This window comes from Lagenorhynchus albirostris, chromosome 11 (assembly GCF_949774975.1).
Source record: "Lagenorhynchus albirostris chromosome 11, mLagAlb1.1, whole genome shotgun sequence".
In the NCBI taxonomy this organism is placed as follows: Eukaryota; Metazoa; Chordata; class Mammalia; order Artiodactyla; family Delphinidae; genus Lagenorhynchus; species Lagenorhynchus albirostris.
Window position 1 is genome coordinate 22,560,470 of NC_083105.1, and position 20,431 is coordinate 22,580,900.

Below are 20,431 nucleotides of genomic sequence, written 5' to 3' on the forward strand. Positions count from 1 at the left end.
CCTAAACAGAGTAGTGGCAGGAAGAACAGAAATGAAGGAACAGATGGAAGAATTGCTTTGAAGGTAATTGCTGTGCAGCGCAGTAACCATTCTGCATACCATTAAATACGTGTCAAGTTAGTTTTGTAACTTCACTTGGCACTAATGGTTTCCTGTCTTCAGGTATGCAGAGCCTTCATCATTTATTGTTCATCTGTTCACATATTTTTTCAATAAGGGTTATAATTTCTATGAGGGAGAGACTATAACTTGTTTTGTTCTCTACTATTCCACGACATTTATCAGAATAGGCACTGGCTAAATGTTTAACAAATGAGCAGCTGGATGAATGCTGCCCCTGCACATGTCAGTGTACCCATTCCTAGATTCTCTTCACGCTTGCTCTCTACCCTGCCCCCGTCTCTCATCTTTCCACCAAGTATTTCCCTCCCTCTCACCTCCTTAAGGCTGGTCTGGGAGAACTTGCCTCACAGGAGGAACCAGATTTCTGAGCAGTCTGCAGAAACTGATGTGACATTTTTTTTCCAGTCCTGCCTTCAACCAAGCTCAATTGAGTCTCTCGTTACTATTTTTAATGTTATCTCAGACATATCCAGTAGCTTTCCAGTTACGTAAAATATTGAAAATTCAGTTCCTATCCATTTAAGCCTCCAGTTTTATTTTCTCCCCCCACCCCTACCCCATTTCAGGCTTCTGCCAAGGGACTGGTACCTCTCTCTTTTCTGATTCTAAGTTCCCTAGTGCTAGAGAAGGAGAGACTGGGGGGAAGGCATACTTCCTTACACTTGACTGGGTTTGGTTTGCAGAGCTCTGGTGAGTTTCCCGTCATTGTTCTTTGGCTAACGCTGATCACCAGCAACCTCTGTGTGGCAGGTGGCCGCCGGCTGCTCTCTTAAAGGAATGGAGTATGAATGCTTGGGGTGACCTGTGGGGACCCTACTGCACAGTTCTCTGGTGTGGGACATCTGACTCTACCCCAGCTTGATTCATCAAGATTCTCTAAGGTCGTTCCCAGTATCCACTGCTGGGGTGATCAGCTTCTTGGATGGCTAACAGCAAGACCTCCCTGCCAGGCTATTAATTTCAAAGCTAATGAGTCTCTCTTCCTTCCTTCTTCCCCTTTCTCCAGTTGTTTCCTTGTGTCAACTGGGACAGCCAGGGAGTTTCCTAAGGCTGGGGTGATTATTCAAGGTAGCAGAGTTGGTTCAACCACCTCTTAATAAGTCCTGGAGAATGCCCCTGGCCCCAATATTTTTGTAATTCTCTGTAGAATATGAAAGTATTTGATACCTTTGAGCTTCTGCTTTGGGTCCTAGTTGCCAGTTTTACACATATATATAGTATCCGGTTATTTGTAACTGCTGCCAAAACTTCATTTTGCAACTCCTGAGGTGTCATTTACATTTGTAACTACTGTGTAATAAACACTGAGTTAAGTGTTATGGGAACAAACATTTAATGAGTAGCTAAAATGAGTCAGTCAATGTAAGAATGAAATACAAAAGTCTGATGTAGTTCAGACCCCAATGCAAAATAATGAATTACATGGCAATATTAAAACAGAGGACATTTCAACCTCAAAATGGAAAATGGATTGGAGAGTGGAGCAGTAGGAAAGAGAAAAGGAGAAAAGGGAACTTAAAAATGAAGGAGTAGGGCTTCCCTGGTGGCACAGTGGTTGAGAGTCTGCCTGCCGATGCAGGGGACACGGGTTCGTGCTCCAGTCCGGGAAGATCCCACATACCGCGGAGCGGCTGGGCCTGTGAGCCATGGCTGCTGAGCCTGCGCGTCCAGAGCCTGTGCTCCGCAAAGGGAGAGGCCACAACAGTGAGAGGCCCGCGTACCACAAATTTAAAAAAGTAAATAAATTTTAAAAAAAAAAGGAGTAAATACCATCCCAGAAGAAGAAAAGAGAGAAAAAAAAAAAAGATAGAAGAGATACTTGAAAATATAATTGCCTTGCCCTTTGATTGCTCATGGCTAGGAAAAAAAAACAGCTACAGATGACATTTTGGGGACATTTGGGGAATGTTAATATGGACTATATATTAGGTAACGTAATTTTATCAATGTTAGATTTATTGAGGGTGATGATACTGTGACTGTGTCGGAGAATGTTCTTGTTCTCGGGAGATGCTCCTGGAGTATCAGGGGATGAAGTTTCATGATGTCCGCAAATGGTTCAGGAGAAATGTCTTTCCAATGGTTCACCTAAAATTTAAAAAATAAGTGTTGTGTGCATGTGAATGAGTGAGTGGGTACAGAGTGAAAGGCAAAAGCCAAATGTAGTAACATTTGGTGCATCGAGATCCCGGGTATTCTGGAAGACATGGCAATGTACCACCTGTAACTCCCTTCAAGGAAGGACTTGCCCAGCATCAGGGAGAGTGGTCAGCAGACAGCCTCCAGCAATCAGCATCTTCAGGGTCTGCCTCCACAGCAGAGAGCCCTCACCAGAGCACGCTACTCCCAGGCAGCAACATCCAGTGACAGAGAGGCAGATCACAAAGGCCTGTTCATATCCGCCCTGCCCGGGACACTCTACTAGCCTGAACTGTGCCAAAGCTCCCCAGATGGCTCACAGAGGTGCCATCAAGCCCCATCACAGTTCGGCCCCTCTTTTGCTTCCTCATCCCTCCTTCCGCAGATGTTGATCCCTAATAAACACTTTGCACCCCCCTCCAAGAAAAAGGAGTAAGGAGAATCTCAAAAGTGAGAACACTGCATAGTGGCAGAAAGCCTGACATGTTTGAGATTAACATCTGCATCCCTGATGCCCAGACTAATCTTTTCTCTGCTCACAAATCAGAATCATGTAGATTTCCGTTAATATTTATCTCCTTGAATCTGAAGGAAGAGGAAAATCTATGTTGTATTTTGCCGGTTTTGCTGTTCCCATCATGAATTTCACTGAAGGATCACATCAAGTTGATGAGGTGCCAGCCGTCCTTAATAACTGAAGTATTAGATGTTATGGTAGGACATGCAGAGCAGCACACGTCTTAGAAGTGAGTTACTTCGAAAACCAAGAACTGCAAATTCAACTAAAATTTCAAATAAAAACCAAAAGACTAGAATAATCCATACAAAATTTTAATGCCAGAAGTTTCTCTTGCTTAAATTACTTTCACACTCCAATTTAAACTCAGAAACATTATGTTGCTGTCACACTTCTTTGTTCTCCTAAAGTAAAAAAATAAATCTTTATATAGCTGACAAAAAATAGGAATCTGTCTGCCAGCGAGTTCTCTATTCTTGTCTAACATACTGTAGGGTCTATGTAGAACACATGGTCCTTAAACACCCAAAAGCCTCTTCTTTACTGGCTTACCACAGCAGTATGTTTCTCCAGCATGTTTGCACTACCTACAGTACATGTCTTGCATAAGCATGAATTCCTTTGGATGTTTAAGTCATGCAGTATTTTCACATGCTTTGATGTTGTGCATATGAGAATTATCATCTACATTTTGGGAGTGCAGTTCCCTGTGCCTTCAGCACTGAATTTAAAACTGCTCGACTGACATCATTTTAAATTCCGTCCAACAGAATGCCAATAATGTCTGCAACAGAAGTTTGACATATTTAGTTCTCTCAAATATGGAGCTGATTTAGCAGCTAAATTGGAAATTTCTGGGTGCATTTTTGAAAACTAATTGAGCGTGAAATTATTAATAATTTAGAATTGTGCATAAAGTATTTTGGGTTTACTTATTTTCTTATCCAGAAAGATCTGTTGCTTCATATCAGGTAAATTTCCAAGATGCATTCTGCTGTTGGAACACAAAGTAAACAGCTTAAATTAATCCTAACGTGATTTTCTAATTACAGATGAGACCCATTGGCCATGATGGCTACCATCCCACATCTGTTGCTGAGTGGCTGGATTCCATTGAACTAGGTGACTACACCAAAGCCTTTCTGATTAATGGCTATACATCGATGGACCTGTTGAAAAAAATCTGGGAGGTTGAACTTATTAATGTAAGTTGGTCTCTTAAAGACACCTTAACGATTCAACACTTGATAATTCCTATGGTAATAGGTGGGTAATTTTTTCTTTCTTTGTGACTCTTTGGACATCCAACAAGGATTTACAGGTATGCCTTCTGTTTTGAATATATGTCTCTCTGATTCTAGTCAAGCTCTACAATCATTGTCTCTTGAAGTTTTGGTGTGGGAACTAAGAGGACTCTCAGGGTGTTTTACATTATTTCAGAAAAACTTCCAAGCAGTTTCAGGCTTTCCGTTTTAGGAAATTTTGTCACTTTAGGATATGAACATGATAACAAATAGGCTCTCATTCTATTCTTTGCTCTTATTCATTTTTAAAGATTAAAGTCATCATTTTTAGTTTTTTATCTCTGTTATGTTTCCTTGTCTCTATTCCTTAACTGCATATATAAACCCCAAACTTGAAGGGACTTTTTTCTTATTTTATAAGCTGCCGTAATATCAACATTTTATTTTCCAGGGCTTATACCTAATCTTAAATTGTTTGTTTTATTCATACACTTGGCATAGATTTTCTATAAAAACTGGCCAATATATGTTGCCATGTATTTGAGCCCAAAGAGATCAACCAAATCTGTTTAACTGCTTTTTTTCTTTATAAATTTATTTATTTTATTTTTGGCTGCGTTGGGTCCCCGTTGCTGTGTGCGGGCTCCCTCCAGTTGCAGCAAGCAGGGGCCACTCCTCGCTGTGGCGCATGGGCCTCTCACTGCGGTGGCCTCTCCCGTTGCGGAGCACAGGCTCTAGGCACGCAGGCTTCAGTAGTTGTGGCTCGCAGGCTCAGTAGTTGTGGCTCGCCGGCTCTAGAGCACAGGCTCAGTAGTTGTGGCACACGGGCCCAGTTGCCCCAAGGCATGTGGGATCTTCCCGGACCAGGGCCCGAATCCATGTCCCCTGCATTGGCAGGAGGATTCTTAACCACTGCGCCACCAGGGAAGCCCTGTTTAACTGATTTTGATACTGATCATTTTCTCATTTTATTTTTACTGCTCTTTTATTTCTAATGGCATAAAGGAATGAAAGAGATGAAAAGATAGCCTAATTATCATGCCTTCATATTTTATTTGGTATCATGAACATTTCTTTTCAAAAGTGAGAAATCATTTAATCTTTCAGAGGATTTCTTAGACTTAAGTTTTATATTCTAGTAACTGAAAAAAAAGCATTAATGAACTGAAAGACAAAGCGAATATACATTTCTGCTGGTTCAAAAGCACTCTGTTCTAGTCTTTATGATATTTTCTCTCCAAAAGTCCAGTCTCTATGTACTGAATGTCATTAATTATTTTAAATTATGGTTAATTAGTAGTAACTATTCTTTGCTTTAAAAGTCTGTCTTAAAAATAGTATCTTTTCTGGAACATCTATAAAAACTTTAATCTAAAAATCACTTCAAATGGAGAAAATTCTTGGCTTCTTCTTCTAATTTGCCATCAGCTACTCTTAGCTTTCTGTTCTTATCCTTTCACAAAAGCTTTCATTATTTCAGAAGGAACTCACTATCTCACTAAAAAGCCTCTGATTAATTTTGTTGTTAGTCTGAGTGGAAGCAACTGAAACTGTATTGCTTTTTAGTTGCATCAAGGAGATTTTAGTTTCCCACTGAGAACTCGACACTCATTTTATGGCTACTCTTAGCCATTTATTAAAGGGGGATCTTCCACAGATCAAACAAACATACTTCCAACTAAGTTGCTTTCTAGTCAATGATAAATATCTCTATGTAACAGCTGAATAACAGCGCTCTGCACTGAAGAATGAATACTTTGGATAGATAGCACATGAGTCACTCAACTAGCATTACCAGTAATCCCTCATTGAAAAGAACAGATTCCAATAGAACTATATTATCAAATGTTTTCATTGAAGCAAGGATCATTAAAATAAGACTATATGTCTCTCAAAATTCAAGTACTGAGGCTAACATTTAAGGTGTGGGCTTGGACCCACACTTTTCCCCAGTGCTATGTGTACCAGCAGCCTAGAGATGCCTGTTCAGTCACTGTGGTCAGGCCTTGTGGATGACTGCAGTGACTGCAGGGCAGTGATGCCGTAAGGCCCCATGTTTAATGCCAAGCCTCAGGGCATTAAATCACTACCCACAAGGCTAACCAGCCTTGAGCTGGGACAGAACAATGGCCTTTTCCACCCATACTAACTCTTTTTTGTTTGTTTGTTTTGTTTTTCAGTTCTAGAATTCCATTTGGTTCTTTTTTTTTTAACATCTTTATTGGAGTATAATTGCTTTACAATGTGTTAGTTTCTGCTGTGTAACAAAGTGAATCAGCTGTATGTATACATATATCCCCATATCCCCTCCGTCTTGCATCTCCCTCCCAGTTATTTGTAGTGAGGTGGATGGACCTAGAGTCTGTCCACCCATAGTAACTCTTGTTTTCTTTTTTTTGGCTGCATTGGGTCTTTGTTGCCGTACGCGGGCTTTTCTCTAGTTGCGGCGAGCGGTGGCTGCTCTTCATTGTGGTGTGCGGGCTTCTCATTGCGGTGGCTTCTCGTGTTGCGGAGCATGGGCTCTAGGCGTGCAGGCTTCAGTAGTTGTGGTGCACAGGCTCAGTAGTTGTGGCACACGGGCTTAGTTGCTCCGTGGCATGTGGGATCTTCCTGGACCAGGGCTCGAACCCGTGTCCCCTGCATTGGCAGGCAGATTCTTAACCACTGCACCACCAGGGAAGCCCCACCCTTACTAACTCTTGAAGGTACTTTTGCTGTAATACAATCTGACTCCAATCTGGAGAGAAGTACCTGTCACAAGCATTCTATCAGAATCGGAAAATATAGTCATTGTGTTTTAGACCTTGAGGCCAAATTCCTTGGGCCTGGAGTACAACATCTGCATCTAATACCAACCCAGTATATTTTCCTTAAAGTGAACTGATGGAATTTAAAGTTTGTGATGAATTTATGGGCAAATTCACACTCTTGAGGAGGCTTTGCAAGTCATTTAACTCCATAAATATACGTATTATGGACAAACTATCTGTACCTTTAGACTTGGAAATCAGAGAACAAAATTTTTACGCCCTTTAGATCTGCTACAGAGTAGTTCATTTGATGGTTTAGGGCTGTTGGGTTTTAAAATGAGAGATAGGCACCATGTATACCTCCTGGCTGACGATGCTTTTGACTGGTCTCAAATTCAAGACTTCATTTATCCCGACTAGTGAGAGAAAGTACCCAAATGTAAGATAATCTCATGTATAATATATGGGCCCAGCAATTCTGTATTAAGTACCCATAATTTATTTTTTACAGCCAGAAAGGAATGTACGGTCACTTTGATTTAGGGCAAAGCCTTTTAGGGCAAGTCCCATCTTGAACCTTTGTAATGAGTGGCTAGTTTTAAGGAAACCCAATGGCTCCAATAACTTCTATTCTATGTAGAGTGAAGAGAGAAGTGCAGGTGGAGGCTGTCTTTGATATAGAGGTCTACTGAGGAGAAGAGAGGATGAGAAGACTGACTGCTGATGTAATTACAAATTACTTCAGCATCATTAAATCGTATTGACTAAGCCTCCAATTTCACATGGTATTATTCTTGATATTAAACAACTAATAATACATTCACATTGAGTATAAATTATTCAAAGTATTTTCATGAAGAAATGAAAACTACACAAAGTTGTGACTTGAAAAGTACGAATACATTTGAAATTGTAATCTTTCCGAAAGTCCCCAAAGATCTTTTTCTTGGTGGAGCACATTAATGCCTTTGAAAAACAAGGTTATTTGAATAACCTAGTAAAGGTTTTAGTCACAAAGCTACCCAAAGTTTAGGAATAGGAGAGAGTAGTGGAGATCTCATATCTTTTTTTTTTTAACATCTTTATCGGAGTATAATTGCTTTACATTGTTGTGTTAGTTTCTGCTGTATAACAAAGTGAATCAGCTATACGTATACATATATCCCCATATCCCCTCCCTCTTGCGTCTCCCTCCCACCCTCCCTATCCCACCCCTCTAGGTGGTCACAAAGCACCCAGCTGGTCTCCCTGTGCTATGCGGCTGCTTCCCACTAGCTATCTATTTTACATTTGGTAGTGTATATATGTCCATGCCACTGTCTCATTTTGTCCCAGCTTACCCTTCCCCCTCCCCATATCCTCAAGTCGATTCTCTAGTAGGTCTGTGTCTTTATTCCCATCTTGCCCCTAGGTTCTTCATGACCATTTTTTTTTAGATTTCATATATATGCATTAGCATACGGTATTTGTTTTTCTGTTTCTGACGTACTTCACTGTGTATGACAGACTCTAAGTCCATCCACCTCACTACACATAACTCAATTACATTTCTTTTTATGGCTGAGTAATATTCCATTGTATATATGTGCCACATCTTCTTTATCCATTCATCTGTCAGTGGACACTTAGGTTGCTTCCATGTCCTGGCTACTGTAAATAGTGCTGCAATGAATATTGTGGTACATGACTCTTTTTGAATTATGGTTTTCTCCAGATACATGTCCAGGAACGGAATTGTGGGGTCGTATGGTAGTTCTATTTTTATTTTTTTAAGGAACCTCCATACTGTTCTCCATAGTGGCTGTATCAATTTACATTCCCACCAACGTGCAAGAGGGTTCCCTTTTCTCCACACCCTCTCCAGCATTTACTGCTTGTAGATTTTTTGATGATGGCCATTCTGACCGGTGTGACAACTACCTCATTGTAGTTTTGATTTGCATTTCTCTAATGATTAGTGATGTTGAGCATCCTTTCATGTGTTTGTTGGCAATCTGTGTATCTTCTTTGGAGAAATGTCTATTTACGTCTTCTGCCCATTCTTTGATTGAGTTGTTTGTTTTTTAGATATTGAGCTTCATGAGCTGCTTGTATATTTTGGAGATGAATCCTTTGTCCATTGCTTCGTCTGCAAATATTTTCTCCCATTCTGAGGGTTGTCTTTTCGTCTTGTTTGTGGTTTCCTTTGGTGTGCAAAAGCTTTTAAGTTTCATTGGGTCCCATTTGTTTATTTTTGTTTTTATTTCCATTTCTCTAGGAGGTGGGTCAAAAAGGGAGATCTCATATCTTAATAGCAGCATTGTCAGCAGTGGAAATCAAGCATAAACTTTTAAGACATAAAGTATTGCCAGTTTTACAGGGCTGTGTGGTCTAGACTTAGAAAATGAAGTCTTTGCCAATTATTGTTTCCCATATTCCCTAATCTATGCTTCATATTCAGAAGCTGACGTTTCATCAATAGCTCTGTTTTACCCCTGTGTCTGCCATGACCAAGAATAACATATTTAACATTACTTTCACTTTTGTATTGATATTTTAGTGTTGTATGAATATTGAGAGAGATTGTCAGGCAAATGTTTCCCTCTGCAGATGCTAGCTGGGTGAATCTCTAGCCTGAATTATAGTCCTCTCCAAAGGCTTGTTAGAATTAAAAACTAGTTAGCAGTGCATAAGTACATGAATTTTTTTTTTTTTTTTTTTTTTTTTTTTTTTTTTTTTTTTTACTCAGAAGGTTACTCAGGCCTTCCATATGGTATTACCAAGTTTACACAACAGTTTTTACTGCTATTGAAAAATCTCTACAGCTCTGCCAGGGGGAAATTTTAAATAAAAGGGCTACACATTTTCTGCATGAAGTAGGTATGGATAATTATAATCTCCATGAAATAATCCCTTTCCTAAACAACAACAAAAACGTATTGCAATTATGAAAAACATTAATTTATTTTATCACTGTGTACCTAATAAGGGGATTTTGATTAGATGAAATAAATTTGAACACTGTCCAATTTATACATCTGTGAACATCAATGTAGAACACATTGTTAATTTCCCATTAGTTTTATCATTCATTTTTTACCAAGGAAATAATTCTAGTCCAGGCTTATGATCTCCTACAATATTGATAATGATAAAAGTAGCCGGTGAAGAACAAAATAAAGTTCAGTCTTCAGTGCATTCTTAAATCTCTGCTCATAAGTACAGGAATATCTTTAAAAATCCAACTCTGACAGTTGGTTGTGTTTTAAATACCTTTGGGTAGAAACAAAATAATTAAGGTAGCAATACCCATATGTGTCCCATGAAAATCCTTTGGGCTTATTTTTATAACAGAAAATTGATGAGCATATCATTTGCTTCTTGCTAATAGCTGCTGAAACTATACTTACATCACTCTTTTGCTTAGGGCTGTCAAATTTCTTTTTTGTTTTTTCTTTTGCAATGTTGTTGATTCCATTTCTACCTTCCCAGGGAAATTTTGTGATAATCTAATCACTTGGAGATACACTAAGAAACTTTCAAAGTTAACATTCTAATTTTATGTTAAATCTTCAATAGTGTGACTTTATTTGCTTTAAATACAGTAGAAATATAGTCCTATCAGCATCAAATTTAGACTTATTACTTGCTTTGATGTTTTTATTTCATGACCAGAATTATAAAGTCACACTTTTCTCTGCCCTACCCTCATTGCTATAACTGAAATTAAATTTACTCCCAGAAGTTTTTTTGCATTGTGTCTGTGAGTGTGTGTTTGTATATGTGTGTATTGGATAAATGCAAGTGATAACTTATAATCCCAACCAAGAAGAATAATCACCAAATTCACAAATTGCAGGGGAGGAATGGGGAGAAGAATATTATAGTTCCATTTCCAGACCAATTATTTTAAGTAAAAGGTTATGCTTTCACTATAGGACATTAATAAATGAGAAGAATATTCACATTTCCACACCAGGGAGGCTACATTAGTCAACACTTCAAATGTTAACAACTTTAATCAAAGCCAAAGGCTTTAACTAAATAACTGGATATGAGTGTTCAAGTGTAGAGCAAACTTTATGTACGACCTGTGGATTTAAGCATTTTATTTACACTCATAGACGGTACAGCTGGCTCTTCACAAGCCTTCGGGACAGGTAGACACCGCCTCTGGGCTTCAGACTTTTTCAGACACTATGTGTCAGGTAAAGCCCCTGGACTCTACCGCCCACACTCACTGCATCTAAATTGCAAGCTCTTCGCAGGACTCTCCAGAGGCTTGCCTCACTTGGCCCAAGTTTTGGAAGAAGCACACTTCTACGTTCCTCGTATGAGATGAACAATCCTCTTCCAAATAAATACTCACTTTCAAGTGATTTTTAGCCCTTTCACATATGGCATGGAGATTGATGATGGGCTAAGGCTGGTATTATTGATTCCACTATCTTTCAGCATGTTTTGCGTATCTGCACCTATCATGCTGCTCTCAACTTTGGAGCATTGACCTAAAATGAGATAAAGTTACATCACAATAAAATGCACTTAAACACTAAAACTTCATTGGAAGGACTATAGCTTTTCTTTTGCATTTAAAGTGAATTTGCATTCTTACAGTGCCTTGGGGTTAATATTATTGAATAAGCACTGCTAAGTGTTGATACTGGAATTAGTAAACATACACACACACACACACACACACACACAATGAAAGTAAACAAGGCATTTGGCCCTGAAGAGACAGTCTAGACACTCAGCAACAAATTAATTTCATGAATAACTGAAACCCTCTGATTATAGCTATTAATGACCCATCTCTGTGCAAAAAAGAAAATCATGTTCTGAGTATCTAGAAATTTCTACCTTAAAAAAGTTATTTTAGTAGACCCCATTGTTTTTTCCCCACCCAGATTTCATTCACTCTTCTCCTGATTAAAATAGAAGCATTTCAAATTTCCTCTGAAGAAGCCACGTCCACCCTTCCACATTCCGTGCCTGAACATACTACCCAGATCTAAGCCAAGCTCAGCATTCCAGCCTTTTCTCCCATCCCCACAGGCTACAAAGTATTCTTCATCAGGACCCTTATAGCATATGACAGGATTTTCTTCTTTTTAAGGCTGAATGTATATACCACATTTTCTTTAGCCATTCATCTGTTGATAGACATTTAGGTTCCTTCTACTCCTTGGCCATTATGGATAATGCTGCAATGAACATCAGTGTACAGACATCTCCGTGAGATCCTATTTTCAATTCTTTTGGATATATACCTAAAAGTAGGATTGCTAGATCATATGGTAATCCTGTTTTTAAATATTTGAGGAACCTCTAAATTGTTTTCCCTGTTGGCTGCATCATGGTCATTATTTCTTAAAATGTTGTTTTCTGCCTGGCCTTCTCTCTCCTCTCCTTTGGAAACTTCAGTCACATGTATATTAGGCCATTTAAAGTTGGGCCACAACTCACCAATACTCTATTTTTTTTCATTATTTTTTCTCTCTGGGATTCATTTGGATAGTTTCTATTGCTGTGTCAGGTTCACTTATCTTTTCTTCTTATGATACCTAATCTGCCATTATTAACATCCAGTGTACTTTTAATCTCAGAGATTATAGTTTTCATCTCCAGAAGTTAGACTTCAGTCTTTATTTTTCAGGTCTCTATTTAACATTCTCAGTCTTTTCTCTAACTTGTTGAACATAAGGAATGTGGTTATAATAACTGTTTTAATGCCCTTGCCTTCTAACATCTGTGTTGGTTTGGGGTCAGTTTCAGTTGATTGATTCTTCTCCTCAGTGTTCTTGGCATGCCTGGTAACTTGTATTGCATGCCAGGTGTCAACAAATTTTACCTTGTTAGGTACTGGATGTTTTTGTATTCCTATAAATATTCTTGAGCTCCATTATCAGACACAGAGAAGCTCCTTGGATATATTTTGATCCTTTCAGGTCTTACTTTTAAGATTTGTTAGGCAAAACCAGAGCATCAGTTAGTCTATGGCTTATTCTTTGCACTCCTGAGGCAAGATGCTTCTGAGTATTCTAACAGTGCCCTGTGAATTTCCAGGTTTCCCGGTCTGAATAGTCCAGACTACTATCAGCCCTGTTTGAGCTCTACATACTACTTCCACTAATCTTTTCTGGCATTTTTTTTTTTAATCTGGCCTCAGATAGTTTCCTCATATGCATGTGCTGGTCAGCCCTCTGTCCTCTCTAGTACTCTATACAGAAAAGTCTAGCCACTTTAGTCTCCCTAGACTCTCACCTCCGTCTTCTCAATTCAAAGAGTCTTCCAGACTCCCTGGCTTCTTCTTCCCTGCATAATGCCCTGAGAATTCTCTCAAGGTGGTAAACTAGGACAATTTTAGGGTTCACTCTGTTTCTCATCTCTCAGATATCAATTTGCTTCATTCCAAAAGTAGTGTTTCATAGATTTTGTCTCCATTTTCAGTTTCAGGTGAGAGCAGGGGCATTGGGGAGGTGGGGGGGAGATAAATCCAATCCTTGTTAATCCAGAAGCCCCAGTGCGTGCTACTTACATTAATCCCTGTAGGCTAGGGCCCCATACCTAAACAACTGAGTCAAAACCTTTGGTGGTGGAATCTGGGCATTGGGAGTGTTTTAAAAGCTCCCCAGGTGATTTTAATGTGTAGCCTGGGTTGAAAACCACTGCTGTAGTCAGTGGGGAGCCATTAAAAGGATTTTAATCAGGAGAATGACATGATCAGAAGCAGTAAGCTGGGGCCAGAAGCCGACACACGTAAGAAGGAAGGGCTGACTGTGAGGGAAATAGGAGCTGAGTCAGCTCTACAGCTATTTCTAGCCATGAATGTATTAGGCATGACAGCAGTAAAACCTGTGTGCCTCCTTAGAACCTGAGGGTGTCCCTGAATTTGGAGTCCATAAATATAGAGTCAATTTCCATCATCATAACCCCATGTATCTAGAAGAGGGCAAATTACAGTCAGTATTCAAGGGAGGCAAGGACAAATACAATACCTTTCAGAAATGCCTTTCAATAGTGGCTAAAACTGTTTCAGTTTGACCCTTAAAAGGCAAAGCCTTGGTTATCTGAAAATGTTACTTACTGTTTATAAAGTAAATGGTAGGACAGACTGTGTGTGTCAGTGTTTCAAATGCACCCTCTCTTCTTTCATCTTTATTTTAGAATCAGGTCACTTGACTTTGAATCCTATATCTGCCACTCAGTATGTGACAATAAAAAAGTCACTTATCAACACTTGGTCTCAGTTTCTCCTTTTTAAATAGAAGATAATAATATCTGCTCCGCTGGCTTCATAGGTTTCCTGTGAGACTTCAAATCACATGAGAGTTTTTATTATCCATCCCGTTCTCTTCTCTCCCTGTTCTATTTTTCTTTTGCCTCTATTTTTTTCTTTCTCTCTCTCCCAGCATTAGGCTGGGAGCTGGCCAGCTCCCTTGGAGCATGCTTTCACAGCTTAGCTGCCATTTGCTTCTCGCTGTCAGTACTCACTCGTGTTAGAACACAGACAGCCGCCCTGTTTATTGTGCAGACTGTGGCCTCTAGAAATCACTGCTCAACCTCTCTCTTCCACCACTCCCAACTCCAACCCCTTCCCTCTGCCTTAGCCTCTCAGTCTCCCAGCACTGCTTAGTGCTGCTCAGAATATTTCCACTCCTGGAGTGGGTGAATGTGACAGGAATGACTCTGAGCTTTGTGTAGGAGCTGCAGGATAAAGCTGCAGAGAACCTTCCCCATCCCACCTTTTTTTTTCTGACTATGCTTAGGTATGGAATTGCTAGTGTCCTTTTTCCCCCAACTACATATCATTGGTCCTTGACTCTCAGCCACCCAGTTCTATTTATTCTTGAAACAAACAACCTTGGGCAGAGCAGGGTAGTGGCTCAGAGGATAGGGATGTACTTATTCTCAACCTATCATCCATAATCTTAAACCCTTCTAGAATCTGTTCCAAAGTTTCAGTTTGACAATCCATAAGAGTGGGCACTTCTGACTGTGTTTTGAAGTAGTTCAGTATCTCCTTTACGTTGAAACTGCTCCATTTCCATATATAGTATCATTAATTATAATAAAGTCAGTTAATTTTTTATTCTGTATTTTGCTCAGATTTCTAATATGACATGAAGACTTTTGTTTCTTTAACTCTTTTCTGGAGATATTTAGGGCAGAGCCTGTTGCTAAGGAGATTCATTTGCATTGCAGTTAAATAGGTAAATACTGTAAACTGGCTCTGTGCTTTTTAGGAGCTTTGAGAGGGGGAATATTCTAATGAATTATTCTACAGTGTAGAAAATAAAAAAGGAAAAAGCCCTGTGCAAAATGCAAATGCAACACTTTTCATGCTATCCAGATGGAGAAATGCTTTGGGTCTTCCTTGGGAGAAGATCTGAGATCATACTGAAGAGATAAGCCTCTACCTCCTGAGATGAAAGGAAAGCCAAAGAGGTCTTTTTGTTAGAAGAAAACCGTTTAGAATTTTGAAGCCTGACATACAAGCTGCCATGGAAGAGATTGACAATAAATATAAACACTCAGAGTAAATCATAAAGGTTAATTTATCACCAAAGTAAGTATACAAGATTAATGTTAGAATCTACCCATTATAATAATAATTCAAAGCCAGGGAGAAGAGAGATGAGATAGGTGATTTTGTAGGATTTACATCTGCTTTAAAGATGTTTAAGGTTGGTTTAGAATTTAAGTTTAGGTATTTTATAAATAGATATATTATGTTAAATTAGCTATCTGTGGTCTCAAATTTTTTTTGAACTCAAGCAAAGAGCTGTTAACTTGAACTTGAAAGCATGTAAATTCCTTACTGTACAGACCTTATATCTGGCACCCTGCCGCCACCTGGTGGCAGCATACCTAAAGTACAGGGCCAGTGACTGAATCTAAAACAGTTTCTTAAATGCAGAAACTCGCTGCAAAACAAATTATTCAGTGCCAGCTTTATATCAATTCATTTTTCTAATATTAGTATAATAAAACATGAACCAGAAGAGTTTTATTCTTGTAGGCATCAAACACCAAATTCAAGCACCATGTATCTAAAATTGTTTAACAAAATGGGAAAAACCCTCTACTGTGCATTCCACCAATTAAACTAGTTTGGGATAACAGTGCCCCTTTAAATGTGTGTGCGTGTTTGTGTGTGTGTGTGTGTGTGTGTGTGTGTGTGTGTGTGTGTGTGTTGCATAAACATATATACATATTCTCTAGTAGAGTCTTTCTTAATTTTGTATTAATTGCTTAGGGGGGATAATTAGATTTCCTAAAACTTGAATAGGATCATTACCTTTTTTAAAATTCTACTTCATAGAAGCTGTGGGGAAAAAATGTAATAAGCATTTTATAGTCCTTACCCTCAAAAGAACTTCCAGACTAATGGAGAAGATAACCATTTACATTGGCTGTAAGAAGAGTAGTATTTAGGGGAGCTAAGTATAAAAGTGGTCTTTGCATCCCAAGTTGAAACACAGGGTCTCTTCCTGATTAGGGGATGGAGGTGGGCAGGAGAAAAATAAGGTGAGGTGGAGGAACCAGTAGAGTAAAAGGCAAGCAGCAGTGGTAAAAGCACAGGGTCTAAAAAGAGGCTTCCGGGCTTTGACTCCCAACTATTTCTTATCATTTTACCATCTTGGGCAAGTCACTTAACTTTCTCTAAGCTTAAATTTCCTTGCATCTAAATTTTGTGTAATAACATTATCTATCTTCTAGATAATAGTGTTGTCAGGATTAGATAAAGTAATGTAGTAAAGCATTTTGCACAATGCTTTGCAAGTAGAAAGCACTCAATTTTTGTTGAATGGAGGCGAAATGGAGGGGCAGCTTCCAAGTGCCTAAAATTTACGGGAAGCATTATCCATTATCCATTGCCACAGCAGTGCTGTGCAACAAACTGTCTGAAAATGCAGTGGCTTAAAGCAATAAGCATTTGTTTCACTCACGAGTCTGTGGGTCAGTAATTTAGGCTGGACTTGGCTGGAAATTTTTTCTGATCCCAGCTGGCTCCCTCACATCAGGCAGGTGCCTCCGATCTGCTGGAGTATGAGCGTCAACTCCCCTGGGATGGTCTCAGCTGAGACAAGCGGGGCAGCTCGGCTCTACTTCTTGTACCCCATCCCCTAACTTACTCTCCCAGGCACATCCTATAGCAAAGAGAGAAACAAAAACGTGCAAGCACGTTTTCAGGCCTCCACTTGCCTCATATCTGCCAACAGTTGGCCAAAGGAAGCTATGGGACCAACTGAGAATTAAGTTGAAAGGGGAGGATATATTTCACCTCTTGGTACAGTAAGCCGAAATGCACATAGTACATGCCTTGGATGCAAGTCAGATGAAAAATTAAGACCATTAGTTCGATCAGTCCACCACAAAAGAGAAGTTTTGATTAGAGAAAAGAAGAGAGAATTTTAGAATTCTGGATGGTCTTATTGTTTCTAAGACTCCAATCAGAATATGTGAAATCAAAACGGTCTCAGAAAATCTGAAATGATTAGTGGGGCCCACAGGGGGAAAAAAAGATTTGGATAGGGCTTAAATGTATGGAGAATTTGTGGACAACCAACATTCAACAACTAGAGTATAATAACTTAGATGATAAACACACTATGATAATGGATTTGCTAGAGCTATAAGAAGCTGAAAATTGTTGAATTAATTGACCATCAAACAAAATTATTTTAAAAAATTAAATACTGAAGTATTCGTCTAACGGAGAATCAATTTCTTGCCTTGCTCAGACACTTGTTGCACACTGACCCTTTGTTCAAAGTGGGAATGCAACAGATACCTTCTTAATTGAATGTGGTTCCTTAGGTAGCTTAGACAGTCACAGGGAATAACAGCAACAATAGCAATAATAGGAGTTTTTGTACCTCTGTCTTCCCCGTCATTAAAAGTCAATCTTGCTCAAGATTTTGTCCTTAGATCTCCTTTCCCCAGTGCTGTGCTTTTGGACGGTATCACCTACGGAAAGCTTCAGTTGGCACCTTCAAGTACTGATAGATGGCCGCCAAGTACACGTCTGCGGCTTTATTCTGGAGGTCCAGGTTTTCGGTTCACACATCCTCTCAGGTTTGTTATCCGCCTTCTCGCTCTCAGCGAAGAAGGGGCGCTATGCAGTCATGAAGGAGAGTGTGGGCTCTGGTGCTAAATTGCTAGGATTTGCATCCTGGCTCTGCCTTAATTACCATGATTGTTAACCACTATGAACTCCACTATGGATGTATTTTGTTCACTCCTGTATCCCCAGCTCCTAGAACAGTGCCTCACACACAGTAGGTGGCAAATAAATATTTGCTGACTGGCCTAAGGTTGCTTATGTGTAAAGCAATGTGCTTAAAATATATTGAGATATTTCATCTCACCTTAATGCTATCAGATGCTCACTGTTGCCAACCCCATTTTACAGGTTGCAACGGATTGAATGTTTGTGCCCCCCCAGATTCATATCTTGAACTCTTAATCCCAATGTGATGGTATTTGTAGGCAGGTCCTTTGGGAGGTAATTAGATCGTGAGGGCAGCGCCCTCATGAATGGGATTAGGGTCCTAATAAGAAGAAACCAGAGAACTAGCTTGCTGTCTCCATCGTGTGAGGACACAGCAAGAAGCCAGCCATCTGCAACTCAAAAGAGGGCCCTTACCAGAACCCGACCACGCTGCACCCTGATCTCAGCCATCCAGCCTCCAGAACTGTACGAAATTAATTTCTGTTGTTTATGCCACCCAGTTTATGGTAATTTGTTATAGTAGCCTGAGCTGACTAAAACACAGATGAAGTGCTGTCGGAAAAGAACTGGTTGATGTTTGTTGAAAAAAGCCACCAGTCCTTCCTATTTCACATTCACAAGTGTCCTGTACCCTGAAAGGAGTTGGACGAGGCTGGTCTTGAAACGGAGACATATCTAACAACAGAATGAGCACCCGCAATTTTTTCTCTCGTGTTCTCAGCCTTACAGAGAAATTTTCCAGCAGCGTTAGCCACGGTGGCTGCCTGAGGCAGCTTCGTTTCTTCCTAGTGGCGGCCGCTGGGGAACACATGTGGCTCAAGATGAACAGGAGTGCGGTTTCTTTTTTTTTAAATAAATTTACTTATTTTTATTTTTTTATTTATTTATTTTTGGCTGCGTTGGGTCTTCGTTGCTGCACGTGGGCTTTCTCTAGTTGCGGTGAGCAGGGGCTACTCTTGGTTGTGGTGCGCGGGCTTCTCATTGCCGTGGCTTCTCTTGTTGTGGAGCACGGGCTCTAGGCACACGGGCTTCAGTAATTGCGGCATGCGGGCTCAGTAGTTGTGGCGCACGGGCTCTAGACCGCAGGCTCAGTAGTTGTGGCACACGGGCTTAGTTGCTCCGCAGCATGTGGGATCTTCCCGGACCAGGGCTCGAACCCATGTCCCCTGCATTGGCAGGCGGATTCTTAACCGCTGCGCCACCAGGGAAGCCCAGGAGTGTGGTTTCTGATCATTCACCTGCTGTAAATGATCTGCATCACCACCACATACACCTGCGGACACACACATACCTGGGGGAGGGGGGAGTGTTTTACCACCTACCAAATGCCAAAAATTAATTACCAACTTCCCTTCAGAAATTGTACTAAAGAGGGAGGAAAGGCTGTGCCTCAACCTAGTTCACGCATTGGTCCTTGGAAGCCTAGAGAGGTAAGATGAGGTGGAAAGACTCCAAGTAAGCAAGCCAACCCCAGGTGGTACCCTTTCCCCCACAATTTCCCCCAAAGAGGTAAACAGATCGCCCCTCACATGTGTGTCTCCATGAGACTGGCTGCAGCAGAGAAGAGCAGGTTATGATGTGAAAGCCACCTGAGAGAGCTAAACCTATCAGTCATTCTCACCTATTGTGAGCTACTGTGATCAGAATATCAGCTGACATATAACCTCACCCAGAAGTGTAGGATTTGGAGCTTTGAATATAGAGAAAGAGAGGAGGGGGATTTAGGACAAACTTAGAAATATAGAGAAGCACCAGAGGGAAAGCAAGCTTGGGTGGCAAAATGAAAAGAGACTGGGCGCAGGGTTAGATGAGCCAAATTCAAGTGTTGCTTCCTTAATGCCTCTGGGGCAAGACACTTAACCTTTGTAACAGGCCTTATGTTTGTTTTGATTCATCCTCATCACCCCCATCCCTGCCAGACACCAAACTCCTTGAGGTTCTGACCTCAGAATGCTCAAACTGTATACCCATCCCCTGCACCCTATACAAAGTGAGTGCTAAACAATATTCACTGCTTGAATTTCTGCCAGGGAAGAGCGGGGAAAGATACAGAAGAAGCCACAGGAGGCAAGGTGGTCAGAGTCAAGCTTTACCTCCTTGACAGTGGAGGGCCTGGGAGAGGCAGCCATTTCTGTGACCTGCCCCCCATCTCAGTGCCACCTCTGGGTGCTGCCATCAGCTGCAGATGCCTGGCATGTTGGGTAAAGATACTTGAGTTGAAAGGCAAACTACACAATATAAGCATTTGTAGGGCCTCAGTGTGTCTAGAAGGTGTATAACTGAGGGTCTGACATATAAAGAAGTACATGCAGTATTTATTTTAGATGAAAATATGTATTGAACACCTACTATATGCCAGGCACTGTTCTAAGCTCTAGAAATAGAGGGGAGAACAAAACAAAAGTGACAGAGTCCCTGCTTTCGTGGAGCTTACATT

At 40.3% G+C, this 20,431-nt stretch overlaps 1 protein-coding gene across 16 annotated transcripts in view; it reads left to right on the plus strand.

The window, feature by feature from the left end:
• The window catches only part of ANKS1B (ankyrin repeat and sterile alpha motif domain containing 1B), a 1,163,439-nt gene that overhangs the window by 845,367 nt on the left and 297,641 nt on the right, over nucleotides 1-20,431 (plus strand). For all 16 annotated transcript variants that reach the window (XM_060164617.1, XM_060164618.1, XM_060164622.1 and 13 more), the window contains one exon: nucleotides 3,832-3,984. In XM_060164617.1, coding sequence (XP_060020600.1) covers nucleotides 3,832-3,984 — 153 coding nt within the window. The remainder of the gene's footprint in view (nucleotides 1-3,831; nucleotides 3,985-20,431) is intronic.